The following is a 15,970-nucleotide window of genomic DNA, read 5'->3' on the forward strand; positions in this document are numbered from 1 at the left end:
TGTGGAGATGACCTCCAAAAATAATAACAGAGACCTCTGAATGCAAAAGTGAAACACAAGATACATTTCATGATATAATCCAAAGTAGCTGTGAAATCCAACAGTAGTTCGGGACACTTTAATGCAAACTACAGACAAAAGACATCCTTAACGCATTCCATCCAGATTGCCATCTATCAAACACCACCTTTGTGAATCAGTATCTCATCAGGGATCGGTGCGTGATCATAGAAATTGGAAGTTTCATCCCTGATAGATAACCTATTGTGTTCAAATACGACCACCTGTATCAAACTATTTGTACTTTATTTCTAAATTATCACTGCAGGCTGTGCATCATCTGTTTTTACAAAAAAAGTTATTTTCCATGTATATCTTCTTACTGCACAGGATTAAATAACATAATATTAATAGCAAAGTCTACAGAGGTCTATAGTATGAATTTATTAGGGGAGGTGTCTTATTTAAATCATGAACGATCTCCTTATTTGTGTTATTACTGACAAAATGGACATGTTTTCAGAGGTATATGAGCAGAAAAATGAAATGTTCATACTGATCAGACATCACAATCAACAAAAATACAAGTTAATTTCTATAAATATTACACAGAAATATAACTCCATTACCCAAGCTCATGCAGTGCTCTGATAAATCGATCAGAAAGGACAAAAAAGAGCATAGGAAATGGGTTTTTCACAACACTAATTTAAGTTATATTAACTGATATTTTCAGTCTTTTTTATATAACAGATTAGCAACTTTTAACAAACTTCAATATTTGTTACTTTGAAAGCACTGGGCATTGACCTTCTCCACAGTGTCAATAAAATGAGTCTACTTATCACAACTCCCAAGAATCTCCCAAGAGAAATTGGTTCTCAAGTTTTTATGCCAGCCAGGACTAACTAAAGCATTCAACTTAGTGAAACAACAGTGCCAACATTTTAATAATAATCATTTAACAGCTGTCTTAACACATACACTACTACGAAAAAAGCACTTATTTCATTTTCAGACTTTTTATTTGGTTCAAGTCGTCCAGTGTTTTCAGTCAACAGAAAAAAAGCCATATAACCAAAACCATTCTGAAAACAGCAAGTGGGCTTCACCTGATGCAAATCACTTAAAAGGACCCCCTAATAATTGTATTCATCCATTTATTTATGCATCTCTTTGACAGTATAAAAAAGGTAACAGATATTAAAGAATGATTTGATTAAAACTAGTTTTAATGTTTGTATCAGATGCTTGGAAAAACCAAGTTTCTGCATGTGAATCTCATTTGACTAAGAGTAGCGTTAATCCACTTTTCTTGGGGGCTCCAGCTTCCAGGCACCAGTGATGTATCTCAGTCTGATAAAAATCAGGTCCTTTCCCATTTGCAACCAGCTCCAAAAAGGGACCAGTTTAGATCCTGGAACAAAAATAAAATGAAAATGAATAAGACAGTAAAAGATACAAACTGAAATCTTTAACACATGATGACAGAGACCTAAAGTATAATCAGAAGACCATTAAGTCTTCATAGATTAAACAGCTTCATATGAAGAAATATTAGCTTGGCTAATTACTAAAGGTAATTGAATGGTACTACTCTTCCCTAATCAAGATCCTAAGGTTATAAAACATTGTATCGCAATAACTCTCCTGATTACAAATTGTTTGCCTGAAACCTATAAAACTAAGAATTTTATATTGAAAATTTACAGAAGATTTATAGTCATAACAGACTTAAATAATTGCTTTATTTTAGATACATGAATGCATGATCCAGTGTATTAAATACTTTTTAAAAAACTAATTAAAATGATAAAGTAAAAAAATGTGACTTTGAAGACCTCATCAATGAAGGCCTCATTAATGAAAAAAATAAAGACTCCATTAACAATCTCTTCAGCTTTTACAACAGAACGGTCATGCCCCTTCAGAAACTGAATCCAAGCGGTTCTCCTCATATTTACATATGGAAATGAACATTTTAGCATCCTTTTAATTTTTACCACATGTAACAGAGCCCGACGATATACACATATTAATGGATTTCACTAAACATTAGAAAAGTGTGATTTACTTGACTGGGGTTACATAATAGTATCACACCACCTTCAACATCACCATGATATAACTGCATGCATGATGCTTTACAACCAATTGTGAAAATGATATTAGAAACATGTGATTATTCCTTAAGTCTCATAATGTAAAAGTTTCATGCAAAAACTAAAAGCTACTGTATACCCCAGGTAGAGATAAGTGAAGTGAAAATAACAGAAGACAACCTGTAGGACCTGAGATTGCTTACTGAAAGTAAAGCATTGCTTGCAATTTAAATATGTTTTATTTATGCACATAGAATATGTTTTATTTCAATATGAAGGCTATCTCCAGTTATTTATCATTCATCATCTTTATGAAGGGTATAACAGACTGTTATGTTCACATTTTCTCTTACGCAAGTACCCACCTTCAATTTCTGTCCAATTAACGGCAACTTCTGCTATAGGTATCTTCAAGCACTGGGCTATGTGGAGAAGCTCCACATCAAATGCCCTAAATAAAACATTTATTAAAATGAGTCATTCCATTTATGTATTATTTTGGACAATCCATTTCGGCAGATACAGGGACCCAAAAACATTTTTTTATCTAATAACTGTGGAGTATTTTCTCATGTCTGCAGAAGAGACTTTCAGCTACAATATTTAAACCAGCAGATGAAAACACGACGCAGGACTAATCGAAATCAAATCAACCAATGAACCACACTCTTTTGATGTCAGTGCAGCTTGCTATACATCTTGGGAGTCTTTTTTTAGGCTGAGAAGTTAGAGTTAAGTTCTTCATAGCTACTGTATATTCAAACAGAAGTTGAATTATCCTCCTGTAGAGATGTTATATTATACTCTAAAACTGGAATGCAAAAGATTGAATTAGCGGGGCCACACCACTGTTGGCATTGCCCCTCATATGCTCATTGTCAGCCCTTACAAAGCATGGTCACTATGCAGAAAATGCTATGTGGAACATGAGCCCTTACACATCGGGGCATATTTTCGCAAGGCTGATAAATTAAAACCCTGCTAAGGCTTGGTGGTCAGGTTTTTTCCCCAATGTTCTGACCTTACGTAACACAAAACTCTTCTTGAGATGCCTCTCCTGCTGAGTCAGTACAGACGATCTCTCTCAATGAAACAGTCACACTGCTTTGAAAGCAGCGAGCCAGTTTACTGGCAATACATAAAACATCACTACAGAACTACATCGGCTGTGTAAGACATGGTGTTTCACATCCCAGCTTAATAAGAAACTGGCAGTAATATTGGTCTCTTTTTAATAAATCATCTGTGCTTTGGAAAATACCTGAATTCTTTTATACTTTCAGTGAATATCCGCACTGTGAAATACCTACCAGCGCTCCACATGGAGGCTAGAAAAAGTCCTTAAGGCAGCCTCTCTTGTGAAAAGCTTGAATCCACACTGTGTGTCCCTGATCCCCTTCACACAGAAGAACCAGACCAGGAAGTGGAAACCGTACATCAGGAATGTGCGGAACACAGAACGCTGGCCAAATAGAAGACAAAAGAATCTTTAGAAATAGCGAGACAAGAAGAAAATATTTCTCACAATCAGAAGAATTTATTTTAAAATGTTTAATAAAAAACACCAATATAATAGGATACGTAAAAGAAAAAAAAGGGCGGTGTGGTGGCTCTGTGGCTAAGGATCTGTGCCTGTGGCTGGAAGGTTGCTGGTTCGTATCCCGTGGCCGGCAGAGGAACACTATTCCGTTGGGCCCCTGAGCAAGGCCCTTAACCCCAACTGCTCCAGGGGCACCGTATAAACGGCTGGCCCTGCACTCTGACCCCAAGCTTCTCTCCCTGTCTGTGTGTCTCATGGAGAGCAAGTCGGGGTATGTGAAACGACAAATTCCTAATGCAAGAAATTGTATATGGCCGATACAGTGATCCTATCTTACATCACAGATTAAACACTGACAGCATCATACCACATACCTGTGCAACAGACTCCTTCTCTAAATGAGCTCTAGACCCACAGCAAATTGCCATGTTCTCCTGCAAAACAAAAGCTGAAGGTGAGCTACTTAGGGCTTCCTGTATCATTGCTTTTAAGCAATAAAGCCTTTTGTGCTAACCTGGCATCTCCAAAAAACACTTTGTGTTACATAATACACAGGCAACATGCTACATGAACCTTAAAAAATCAGCACTGTAAAGCTTAAAACACAAAATGCAGCAGTTCCTTTTGCTCTCCTTATAGGCATTTAACGTATGAGGCACAGATGGAATCAATCTGGAATCAATCTATCATTTCAGAAATGTGCTTTGAACCCCAGCGCAAACTCCGGAACACGCATCTACATCACAATTTAGAAATACTCACCAACACCAGGAATTAATATTGTCATAACTACTACTACTACTGACTTATTTAGCACTTTTCTGGACAGTCCAATCAAAGCGCTCTACGGGAGATGAGGACTCCCCTCCACCACCACTGATGTGTAGCACTCACCTGGATTATGCGATCCCAGCCAGAGTGCGACGCCACACATCAGCTATCAGCAACTCATAGATGGGGATTATTGGGATGCTCTGATTTGTAAAGGACAGGGGGAAATTTGGCCATTTAACATCCCATCTCTTTTTGAGAGATGCCCTGGGATTTTTAATGACCAGAGACAGTCAAGACCTAGATTTGATGTCTCATCCAAAAGACTGCACCTTTTCTTTTACAGTATAGTGTCCGTATCACTATACTGGGGGCTAAGGACCCACAAAGATTGCAGGGTGTGTGCTCCTTACTGGCCCAACTAACACCTCTTCCAGCAGCAACATTAGCCTTCCCAGGAGGTCTCCTGTCCAGGTACTGGCCAGGCTCATACCTGCTGAGCTTCAGTGGGTTGTCAGTTGTGACCTGCAGGCTGATATAGCTGCTGGCAATGGAGGCAAAAGAATACTAATGAATTCTATAAGAGTTATTGTAAGCTGTTCTGAATGTTAATATATTGTACAGCTGTTAACCGACTGAAACTCACCGGCTTTGGACTGAGGTCTTTAAGGCTGGCCTCCACTTTCTCAATATCAGCAAACTTCGTGGCCCCATCAGCATCTGCCATCAGGATGAGCTCTCCTCTACAGCTCAGGACACCCTGCCAAACAACGCCATTATCGTAACAGCAGCTGAATCAAGGAGTGTTTTACTCCAGTCTGCTATTCTATCACAAGACACAACAGATCAATGTACGCTTCGCACTATCAATTTATACTCTTCTTACTAAAGCCACGACACATTAACCTGAAAACACAGGAGTGGGAAATCATTCCACAATCAAATAAAAAAATAAAAAAACAGCGATTACTATTACACTTGGGGACAAACAGAAGAAACACAATTGCAATGTTGTTGGTGTTGATTCAAACACAACTGCGGTTGGAAGTCGAAATTCTCATCTCGCACTTTGCTGCCCTGAGCGTGAATGCTTCCCCGGCTGCATATGGCACTGCGCATTATCCGCCATCTCCTCAGCTTCACCCTGGCTCGTAACTTGTAAGTGAGGGGGGATGCAACAGCGCTGATCTCCGAACGAACACTGTCAGTTCCTCACCCAGGCGAGTTAAAGCCCAAGCATGAAGGACGCTATCCCCTCATTGTCACCGAGCCTTGACAACGGCTCGTTTTGACATTACAATCTGACCAAACGAACAAATATGTAGTTAGGAAAGTCTCCTCAATTTGGTTCAGAAGCCTTTTAAAATAAGTATCTAAGAGAGTGTTGTTACGCCCACCGACGAGCTCCAGCACCGCCGCATGAGCTCCACCAATTACCAATGCGCATTCCATACATGCTGGAGACTCATTGGGGCCATCCTCAACGAGATCAGGCCGGGCCTATCAGGCCAATTAGGGAACCTCGCACAGTATTTAAGCCCTGAGGAACCATTCCTCAGGGCTCAGACATTGAGTCACTAACCCTGTTTTGAGTTTGCCTCAGTTTCAGGTTCACAGAAGTATTTCTCAGCGTTTCTTAACCCTCAGTTTCCAGTTCCTCAGTCATCATTGCCACTACTCATCTCTTCATCACCTCAGACCTCGGCCTCTGCTCTGCCTGCTTCAGCTGCGCAGCTCCTGCCTCAGCCGTTTTCTCAGTCTCAGCTCTGTTTGTCCTCTTCAGCGCTGTCATCGAATGAATTCTTGATTGACGCATATCTTGGCTCTAATTTTCGCCGGGCTCGTTTCAACACCTTGTCGGGGCCGACGTAACAAGTGTGAAACTAGACATGGACTCACCATCCGGACTGCTCCACCCTTCCCACGGTTCTTCGTCAGCGTCAGCACTCTCACTTTATCAGCGCCGCATTTCCTCGTGTAATTTAAAGCCACCTCAAAGAGAAAGAAAACCAACTGTGAAATAAGGGTCTACTGTTAAAGCACACACTGACCCATCAAATGACAATCAATATGTTTCCTAATTTATTCTAGCTCTATTTGTACAGAGAAGAATACTGACGGGGGGAAAATATGTTTATGTACATTAAAAAAAAATATTTATATATTTTTATAGCTATTGTATAGCAAATTTATAGCCATTTAAGTTTAATTTAAAAATACATTTGAAGTGGCAGATTAAAACTGAATGCATTACATTTTACAGCAACAGGGACTTGATGTGTACACCACGCACGCAATCCATGCATACAAAAGTATCGTCGGCAAGTCACGCCCACAAAAAGATGTTCCTACCTCGGTGGTTTTATCTTTACTGCCATCATCGACAATTATCACTTCATAAGTAAAGGAACGCTGCCGCTTCTGCAAAAGAAACGTTTGCAGTTGAATTGACAAAGGATGGAGAAGAAAGAAACTGGAATATCAGCGCCACCTAGTGGTTATTTATGTCTAGTGCGCATTCTGTTCTAATGATCTATTTTCTATAACCTAAAGCAGCTGAACCCTCAAGAAGAATCTGTAACTCTAAAAAACTGGGTTATTCCTCCCTGTAGTAGTGAATCAGATTTCGAAGAATATGCTCTCAGGCCAGCTTAACAGCCCATTTTCCTTTATTATATGTTCAGCACAAATGTGTTCTAATATGTGATATAAATATACATGACTCAAAACTTTTTTTAAAACAAAAATAAATCATATTTCACTTTCAACCATTGTTACACAGTATAAGAACATTTGGTGAGTTATAGTCAGAAATTGTCTCAATGATTGAAAATGCATATATACAGTAGACAAGATACCTGTCTGTTTTCCAAATACTCCAAAGCCTCATTCATCATCAAAGGCACTGAAAGGAGAGTGTGACAACACAGTCACTTGTTTTTCAACAGTACGGTTCTGTATAACCGAGAATGCGATAGCTGTGCATCTGACAAACTTTGTAAAAAAAAAACATTTTAAAATTATTTTTTTGTAACAGGTAAGGCAGGTAAAAAGCACTGTGAAACTCCATTTTCTAGCTGTTTCTTGTAATTCAGGGTTGCTGGGGAGCCAGAGCCTATCCCGGCAAGAAACAGGCACAAGGCAGGGTACATCCTGGAATGGATGCCAGTCCCTCGCAGGGCAGACATATACAAACACAGACACTACAAAATTACACCAGAGCCACATTTCCCAGAATTCAATTAACAAACCGGTATGTTTTTGGACTGTGGGAAATAACTGGAGGACATGGCTGAAACCCAAGTGAACATGGAGAGAACCTACAAAACTCCACACAAATAGCACCCCAGGTCTGGAACTGGATCCAGGACCCAATGCTGTGAGGCAGCAAGGTTAACCACTGTGCCAACATGTCACCTGCACTGGTAAAATTATTAATGCAATGCTGTCAAGCTTCTAAATGAATTACATCAAAATTTTTGGCATTGCTTTAAAACAAAGCAGGGTTACTTCATTGCTTCTCAGACTTATTCTGCTGTAAGGAATGTGGAGGGTGAAAATGAAGTTATTTTATATCTCAAACTACAGTGGCTGAGATACAATATATGAAATTTAACAGTGTAAGATGGTTACAGCTCTTTAAAATCTGGCAGACTTAATACTTAATTCTAAATTAAAACAGCTCAGTATCATTTAATTGACTAGAACTGCACCTTTTTCCAAACCATAGATTCAACATGTTTGCATCATTACAAAAGAAAGACAGCAATTAATCTTTAAACCTGGACAAACTACAGACACTGAAGTCTGTGCTGAAGCGTTCTTGAGGAAGAAAACTTACATCTCTGCTCTTCATTGTATGAGGGCACTATCACTGAGAGGTCTTTGGAATGGGGGTCGTGGAGACTTGGAAAAGCTTCTTTTTTCCCTTCATTAGTCAGGAAAGTTTTTTCCTTCTCGTGACGTTTCAGGTCAACAATTTTAGACGCACTAAAATGTGCTACTAATAACACCTGCAGAGGAGGAAGGAACAGTCATTCACCCACTCGTCAACCTTCCCAGTAATGTACAGTAAGAGTTACAAGGGTCATCCCATGACCGTGAAATGCACACAAATGAATACTAACAACACAGGAGAATCCTGTACGTGAAGGGTACATTGTGGGTGGAAACTTATTCTAATAATAATAATAATAAGGGACAAGTAATAGGTTTATTCCGTGCTGAAAAAAAGAAGAAAGAGAACACAACGTTTCGGCAGTGGAGCCTTCTTCAGGTGGCGGTAGAGGAACACACACACACCACACCTGAAGAAGGCTCCACGGCCAAAACGTTGTGTTCTCTTTCTTCTTTTTTTCAGCATGGAATAAACCTATTACTTGTTTCTTTGCAGCCTACGCATTTTGACGCAGCTACCCACCTGAACTACATAATAATAATAATAATAATAATAGTATCACTTTATTAACCCTTTACAATTTCTTGCATTAGGAATTGTCTGTTTGCATACCCCAGCTTGCTCTCCATGAGACACACAGACAGGGAGAGAGCCTGGGGTCAGAGCGCAGGGTCTGCCATTGTAAAGCACCCCTGGAGCAGTTGGGGTTAAGGGCCTTGCTCAGGGGCCCAATGGAGTAGGATTCCTCTGCCGGCTGTGGGATTTGAACCGGCAGCCATCCAGCCACAGGCACAGATCCTTAGCCACAGAGCCACCGCTCCGCCAGATACTACTCACTCAAATTTTCACTTTATTAATTATCTCAAACAACAACTTAAACCAAACACTAGAGAGACTCTAGCGTGGGAAAAGCTATCAATAGTGTCACCAACTCGGTATGCAGTGGAAATAAAGAAAAATCGCTTCCCACTTGTCGTGCGATGTCAATTAAAATAAGTAAATTACAGTTGTAACCTTGGTTTTCCCAAGTAAAGCAAAGCAAAAGTAAAGCAAGATCTCATTTTGAAACTTGCAACTACTGTACTTTGAGGGGGACAAGATGTTCTTATCCCGGCATTATTGAAAATTTGCAACAGCGCTGTTTTGCCTCTAAAAGGCCTTGATCAAGAAAACAAAACAAAGCCCTTGTTTGTTTCAATATTCGAAAAAGTGCTTAATAAATGTGCAACTCATGAAAGTGCACATACCAGTATAATCTGATTGTACATAAAGGGAGGGGTGCCCAACTGAAATGTGAGTTTTGTTATAGCAAGCCCCAAGTAAAAATATTCCATGGCATTTAAATTTAACAACCATTCTACAAAGCAGACTGGAAAGCTTTTGTTTCCCAGCATGTAGCAGAGAGGTGGGCAGTCCTACTCCCAGTGGCTTGGTGTGTCTGCAGGTTCTCTTTCTGATTTCAGCCTAAATCAGCTGAATTTAACAGCTCCTCCCAGATTTTCTTATGTTGGTCCTTCATTGAGATCTAGAAAACTTGCAATTACACAGGTACCCCAGAAATTCCCAATTTAGGGTACAACAATGCCCTGGTACTTGGGATCCCTGAAGAAAATACTGGTGATCAGGAGATTATAAAAAGCGTACTGTGCAATGACATTAGAGCACCTATATTAACATTTAGCCTGTAAAGAACACATTTATCTCACTGCTTTGCATCCAGAGTTACATGAAGTTAAAAAAAACCCATTTACATTAGCGCTAAAACCATGTTAAGTATAAAGCTGCTTGCTCATAGTTTGCAATTGTCCCTGGCACCTCTGTGAGACCAGGAACTGTTGAATGAATGAATCACAAGCAGGTAATTGTGTCACGGATGGCGTTTTATTTTCAGATCCAAGAGTAACACAAATAAGTCCAAATATTCCAAATACGTTAAGGGGAAAGAATACAGAATTAGCCTAAATGTTTTAACAGTTTTAATATTATTCCTTGGAGAAAGATGTGGACAACAATACTTAGACACAACCATTTTAAAACCAATAAAATGTAGTTACTGGTACTGTATAGTTCTTGTAAGTTAAATGCCACTAATGTGCAAGGAGATCAGAAACAGTGGACTGGTTTCAAATTTACTCAAGAATAGTGTGTCTTCGAGGTAACACATCAGCATACAAGTGCTGTAAATAAAAATATAATTTACCGTAAACGTAAATCGCGATAATTCATACGCATTTGTACTGCCCATGATAACATCGACTTAAAATGATATACATGTACATATCAATATCCATGCATACTTACCAAAATTAAACAAATCAGGGCTACAGCAGCAAAAGCTAGAACGATTTCACATAAACAGCAATCCATTTTCCATTCCAGGGCCTACAGAAAGACATGAACCGTATTCCCCCAAAACTAAAAATGCTAGTACATCGAACCAATCAACTATTTTTTTCCCGCAATACCATTTTTTTTACACGTAGCTACAACTGCCCTCACTGACATACACTGACGCGGAAGTGTTTCCCACTTCCCAAGTGTTAAGCACACATCATCATAATCCAAGAGGGCATCGAATACACATGGGTAAGGTAAATACGACTGCGGCCTCTACCGGTTTGGAGCTGGCTCTCATGCTAATACATTTTAAAATTCAAAACGTAAATATCGATCTGTCTCGAACATACTAACATTATACAATTATGAGTACTATAAATTGCAAAACATCAAGATGCGTCCCCCCCCCCCCACATATCACATTTACCTCATTCATCACGCGAATGATATTTTCCTCTTTTCACGTTACGTGCAGCTAATTAAAAAAGGCTTCGTTTTTTTAACCCGTATAAAGTAAAATAAAGCAAAAATATAGAAATTCAAAGTACATAAAACGCGAATCTGTTGCGAGCTAATCTTTGGTATATTCACCCCGCCCACCCGTTTCACGTGGTGCACCACGGAAGCAGCATGGCGGCAGGTTACAAGTAGGTGAATTTAAATTCCCCCATCGTATGAAAAGTTAATTTCAACCACTCAGTGGAGATGAGGAATACCATTGGATTGTTTTCAGGCACCGAACATCGTGATTTCTGATAAGATCGCTGTATTTCCACTGCTGAAACCGGGACTGTAGATAATTTACGTTTGGAACGTTATACGCATATATCGTATTAATTCATAACTAATCCGCGTTGTGAAATTATTTAACCAATTGATAAGTACAGGGAGTCGCTCCATTCGTGTCTTTAACAGGAGTTTTCCATTTATGAACCATTCATTTAATGTGGTCATTCGTAGTGTTCCAAATTCAAATGAACAGCCTGTCTATAATGTAGCATTACTGTATGTTGCTTTAATGCAAGATCGAGCCGCACACGTATGGTACATCGTTTTTACTTTCCCGGCAGATTATTTTTGCGTTGTGAAGTCTTGACAGAAGGGAAAATGTAAGAGAAAATGAGATTTGCTTCTCTTTAAAATGTAACTTCTTTCCTCTTTCAGAACTGCAGACCCTCTGGAGTACCACAGAAGCTTTTTGGTATGTTTTGGTTGTCTAACTGTATTTCGTAGTCTCAACACACAATTTACTACGTGTAGATGTAAGTTACTGTCAGGAGTAAATTGCTTCCTGTATAGGTTCATTCATACCATGACAGTAATGCCAATTTTTTAAAGCCATTATTGAAATACAGAAGTAATGATCAACGCGAATGACAATACATTGTGTACTGGTGAGACCGGAGATCTTCCGGTAAATTAATGCATTCATTTTTAAATGGTCTTAAAAGGGTTCCATGTTTTGAAGGATCACTTTGATAATTAAACATTAGCTTGAGAGACTTGCACTGGAAGTGTAATGATTGCTCACAACTGAGTTAAGCGTCAGGGTTAAGATGAAGAGTTGTCAAATGAAACAGTTTTTCTAGAAGTTCTGCGAATTTAAGTGATTTGGATTGTTCGACCCCATTAGAAAGAGAACTGCAGGCCTGACGGACGAGAGCTTGGTGAATTCCGAACCACCACATTGAACATCGGTGAGCATTCACAGTTCTTGATATACTGTAAGGCTCTGTGCCATTGAAGTTAAACGGCAAATAGTATACAGTCTCTTTGCTTTAAATTAGCATCTCTATTCAGTAACTTCTCAAACACACCAAGGTGTAAAAAAGATTTGAATCCTCTACTCATGCTGATGAGGCATTGTACCAGAATGGTCACTGACTTTAGTTTCATTACTGCTCTAAAGAAGTTGTTTTGTAGATGACTAATGTATCTTAATGCGCTTCGTTAGGTTCTGTTTCAACGGCTGATGGCTCTGCCTTAGTGAAGATAGGGAATACCACCATCATCTGTGGTATTAAAGCGGTAAGGCCAGCCACACTTCTATTACTGTACACCTGTGAGAACAATAACACAGCTGTCCATTAGTGTCCACCAAAATCTCTGTTGTTGCATGTTAGTGTTAAATACAAGTAGAGTGTTATTCTATAATATTCTTAGAGGTACACTGGTTTCCACTATTTTAAACAATGTTCATCAAGCTGACTATTCACTGATTAAAGATCCCTTGACACTTTTTGAAAAAGTATGGGGATTAACCCCAGGTGCACTGTCTAAATTCCCCTCTGGATTTGGCCTTTTTAATAGTTCCTGTTAATGTGATGGGTGAAGTGGTTAATCACTTTTCCCCTTGATCTGCTGTATTGTCAGGCCGCTGGTGCATACTGACTGCCAAGTCACCCAGGCAAGTATTTTAGTAAAGGGAATATTAATTATAGACTATTTCTCTTGGTGTGACAGAGGGATTGGAAAAGGAGAATTTGTAAGTAGGATCCATTTCACCCTGATTTTTGTCCCCACCCCTTTTCTGTTGCAGGAACTTACAGCTCCACCAGTAGATGCACCAAATAAAGGTTACATAGGTAGGGCATATATCAAGAAAATAATTTCTTATGGTGTATGGACATAGAATAACCTTCCTTCTGCAGGTGATGTGGCACAAGTAAATCTTACAGCACGCTTGTTTCGTGTTTGTTTCAGTTCCCAATGTCGATCTGCCGCCCCTCTGTTCCTCTCGGTTTCGCCCTGGTCCTCCAGGAGAACAAGCCCAGGCAGCCAGTCAGTTTATCGCAGATGTCATTGAAAGGTATTCAGCCCCAGAGCAGCATTTATACCAAAGTTACCCCGTCCTTGTTCGGCATAGCAGCAGTCCAGTAGGTTTTCTGGATCACTTTTGAATGAAGAATGTATAATGCCATGGGAAAATGTCCCACTTACCCAGACCACTTGGTTAAATGTGAGTAATTTAGACCCTTAAGAATAAAGAAAACTGAAAGTCAGTCCACAGTTTTATATTTGCTTTAAGTAATCAGAAATAGTTAATTAAGGCTGATCTTTGCCTCTGTAGGATTAGGATGGACCACACCTGATCTATAGAAATCAGCTTGAAGACACAGTCTCTTAAGACTTTTCCAGTTGTCTTGCACTGTTGAACTACTCAAAACTAAACTATTCTCCGTTTCTCAAGTTCTGTTGTCTGATCACACTTTATCTATATAAACATATTTTGGTTTCTTTATAGTTCACAGGTAATACGACGAGAAGACATTTGTATTGAGAAAGGAAAGGTGGGTTTTCTCTTGATCTCCAGCTATTAACAATGTTTTAAAAGTAATTACTTAAGACTTCTTCACACTTTTTTAAACCTCAGCTTATATTTATTATAATTTGCAGTGTATATATTTTTTTCTGTAATGTAATTTGCAGCTTTCTGTATTTTAGCTCTGCTGGGTCCTGTACTGTGACATTATGTGTCTTGACTACGATGGCAATATTCTGGATGCCTGTATTATAGCCCTGATAGCAGCTCTTAAAAATGGTATGTATAACAGTTATTTTAATGAAAAACTTAAGCAGTTTAAATAAGCAGTTATTTAAAATTATTGATGAGAGCATATTTACAAAGCAAAGGAAACAGGGCTAATGTAGTTGCATATAAAATGCTATTACCAAACAATTATAACAGCCCTTTAACACTTCTTCAGATGACAATGTATGCATCTAGCTTGTGTTGGAATTACCTGCTTTATAATATCTTACAACCTTTTGATAGTATTTAAATACAATATAATGCACCTATATTATAAGCTGTTTTTTAAGAAAACAGTTGTAGATTTTTTGGATTAAGGGAATAATTGAAGTACTTAAAAGGATACATAAACTATATTCAAAGTTTTAGAACTTAAACTAATTCTGAATATTTTAATAACTACATTTGTATATGTAATCTGCAAAAATAAATGCTCAGTTTCTTAATTTCTGAATTTGATACCTGTTTTGTCTCCAAGTTCAATTACCAGAAGTCAACATAAACACAGAAACAGAGCTCGCAGAAGTAAATATGAAACAGAAGAAACATTTAAACATTACTAAACACCCAGTTGGATCTTCATTTGCTGTATTTGATGAGTAAGTTACTAAGTCAAGTAGCATAACTTCTTAAGTTTTGTGGGAGATAATAGTTTTACTTTTTTGCATAATTATATGTCCACGTAGTATTCAGTGTGATGAATGACTTAATCAAACATGCACACATGGTGGCACCAGAGTAACTGAAGACTCCTGAACTGAGGCTGATTAATAATGGGAAGTAAATTGGGTTTATGTGGTTATTTAACCAAAGTTGGCAAAAATGAGAAATACTGAGAATAAATCCTTGGGAGTTAATAATGCAACCATTTTGTTGGGAAACTCTTTTACTCATCTATTTATTTTTTAAAAAAGAGTATCTGTTTCTTACCTGAGGTTAAAATTGGTTGCTCAATACTGACTGAAAGATTAGTATCGAATTTAAAAATCAAACTGTTGGTCATATTGCAGACAATAGTTACAGGCATGTTTTCAGTTGGGCAAAATCAGCAGTTAGCTGACTGCCCCCCTCTTCTGGTGTTAGCACCATTATCATTGTAGATCCGACAGCTGAAGAGGAGGAGTTGTCAACAGGCATGATCACAGTCGTTACAGATGAGAATGAAAAGCTCTGTGCAGTCCACAAACCAGGTAAGTACACAATGAAGAAATTACCTCCGTACAGCGCTGTAGGTTTTCAGTACTTTGCGCAGTTATAACTATCAGACACTAGATTTAGTTCACTTGAAAAATCAATACTACCCATTCTTTGATAACTGCACTTGTTACTATCTCCAACATTCCTAATAGCCAGTAATAGGTGACTGTGCAGCTTCATGCTGTCCTGACATTTCATTCACAAATCTCAATCTGGATAGTACAGGTCTTACGTCCCTTCAGGTATTGTTGTGAACTGTAAAGCCTGCTTCCACACAGTTTGCACATAGGTATTAATGAAGTTGCATGTGAAACAATAGCACTTGATGAAATGCCCTGTCGTTCCACATTTATCCCCACCTTTCAAGGCGGAACTGCGTTATCAGGGGAAAAACTTCAAGACTGCATCAGTCGAGCCATAACAAGAAACCGAGAAGTGAGCAAGCTGATTAACGAAGTGATGCAAAGTGCGAAGCTCAAGTAAAGAAATGAATTCATTCTGATTTTTTTTTCTACAAGGTGTATTTTCATGTTAATATTATTTTTTACCACAATAAAACAGCTGGAAAAGAGCTTTTATAAAATTCTGCATAA

The 15,970-nt window shown here is 38.7% G+C and overlaps 2 protein-coding genes across 2 annotated transcripts; one reads left to right on the forward strand and one right to left on the reverse strand.

Annotated features, from left to right (window-relative positions):
• Positions 1 to 1,003: 1,003 nt before the first annotated feature.
• Positions 1,004 to 10,851, reverse strand: alg5 (ALG5 dolichyl-phosphate beta-glucosyltransferase). Its single transcript, XM_069190173.1, has 10 exons — positions 10,613 to 10,851; positions 8,255 to 8,426; positions 7,272 to 7,318; positions 6,766 to 6,834; positions 6,313 to 6,405; positions 5,060 to 5,173; positions 4,017 to 4,076; positions 3,413 to 3,564; positions 2,468 to 2,553; positions 1,004 to 1,417 (listed from the first exon to the last, which is right to left on the reverse strand). The coding sequence occupies exons 1-10, from the start codon at positions 10,676 to 10,678 to the stop codon at positions 1,302 to 1,304; spliced, it is 975 nt and encodes a 324-aa protein (XP_069046274.1). The 5' UTR covers positions 10,679 to 10,851; the 3' UTR covers positions 1,004 to 1,301.
• A 378-nt stretch (positions 10,852 to 11,229) lies between these two features.
• exosc8 (exosome component 8) lies at positions 11,230 to 15,960 on the forward strand. The gene is made up of 11 exons (XM_069190174.1): positions 11,230 to 11,295; positions 11,813 to 11,849; positions 12,282 to 12,345; positions 12,603 to 12,676; positions 13,188 to 13,233; positions 13,352 to 13,457; positions 13,893 to 13,938; positions 14,093 to 14,189; positions 14,659 to 14,779; positions 15,264 to 15,370; positions 15,745 to 15,960. Exons 1-11 carry the CDS (start codon positions 11,279 to 11,281, stop codon positions 15,858 to 15,860), a joined length of 831 nt encoding a protein of 276 aa, XP_069046275.1. The 5' UTR covers positions 11,230 to 11,278; the 3' UTR covers positions 15,861 to 15,960.
• Positions 15,961 to 15,970: the final 10 nt, after the last annotated feature.

This window comes from Lepisosteus oculatus, chromosome 5 (assembly GCF_040954835.1).
Source record: "Lepisosteus oculatus isolate fLepOcu1 chromosome 5, fLepOcu1.hap2, whole genome shotgun sequence".
Lineage (NCBI taxonomy): Eukaryota > Metazoa > Chordata > Actinopteri > Semionotiformes > Lepisosteidae > Lepisosteus > Lepisosteus oculatus.

Excerpts from the sequence above, each read along its gene's own strand:
- exosc8 (XM_069190174.1), top strand. Across the intron at positions 12,677-13,187 it reads TCATCTGTGGTATTAAAGCG|GAACTTACAGCTCCACCAGT; the intron begins GTAAGGCCAGCC and ends TTTCTGTTGCAG. Across the intron at positions 13,939-14,092 it reads TTTGTATTGAGAAAGGAAAG|CTCTGCTGGGTCCTGTACTG; the intron begins GTGGGTTTTCTC and ends TCTGTATTTTAG.
- alg5 (XM_069190173.1), bottom strand. The coding sequence starts at position 10,678 with ATGGATTGCTGTTTATGTGAAATCGTTCTAGCTTTTGCTGCTGTAGCC. Across the intron at positions 7,319-8,254 it reads ATACAATGAAGAGCAGAGAT|TGCCTTTGATGATGAATGAG; the intron begins GTAAGTTTTCTT and ends CTCTCCTTTCAG. Across the intron at positions 4,077-5,059 it reads AAGACCTCAGTCCAAAGCCG|GAGAACATGGCAATTTGCTG; the intron begins GTGAGTTTCAGT and ends TTTGTTTTGCAG.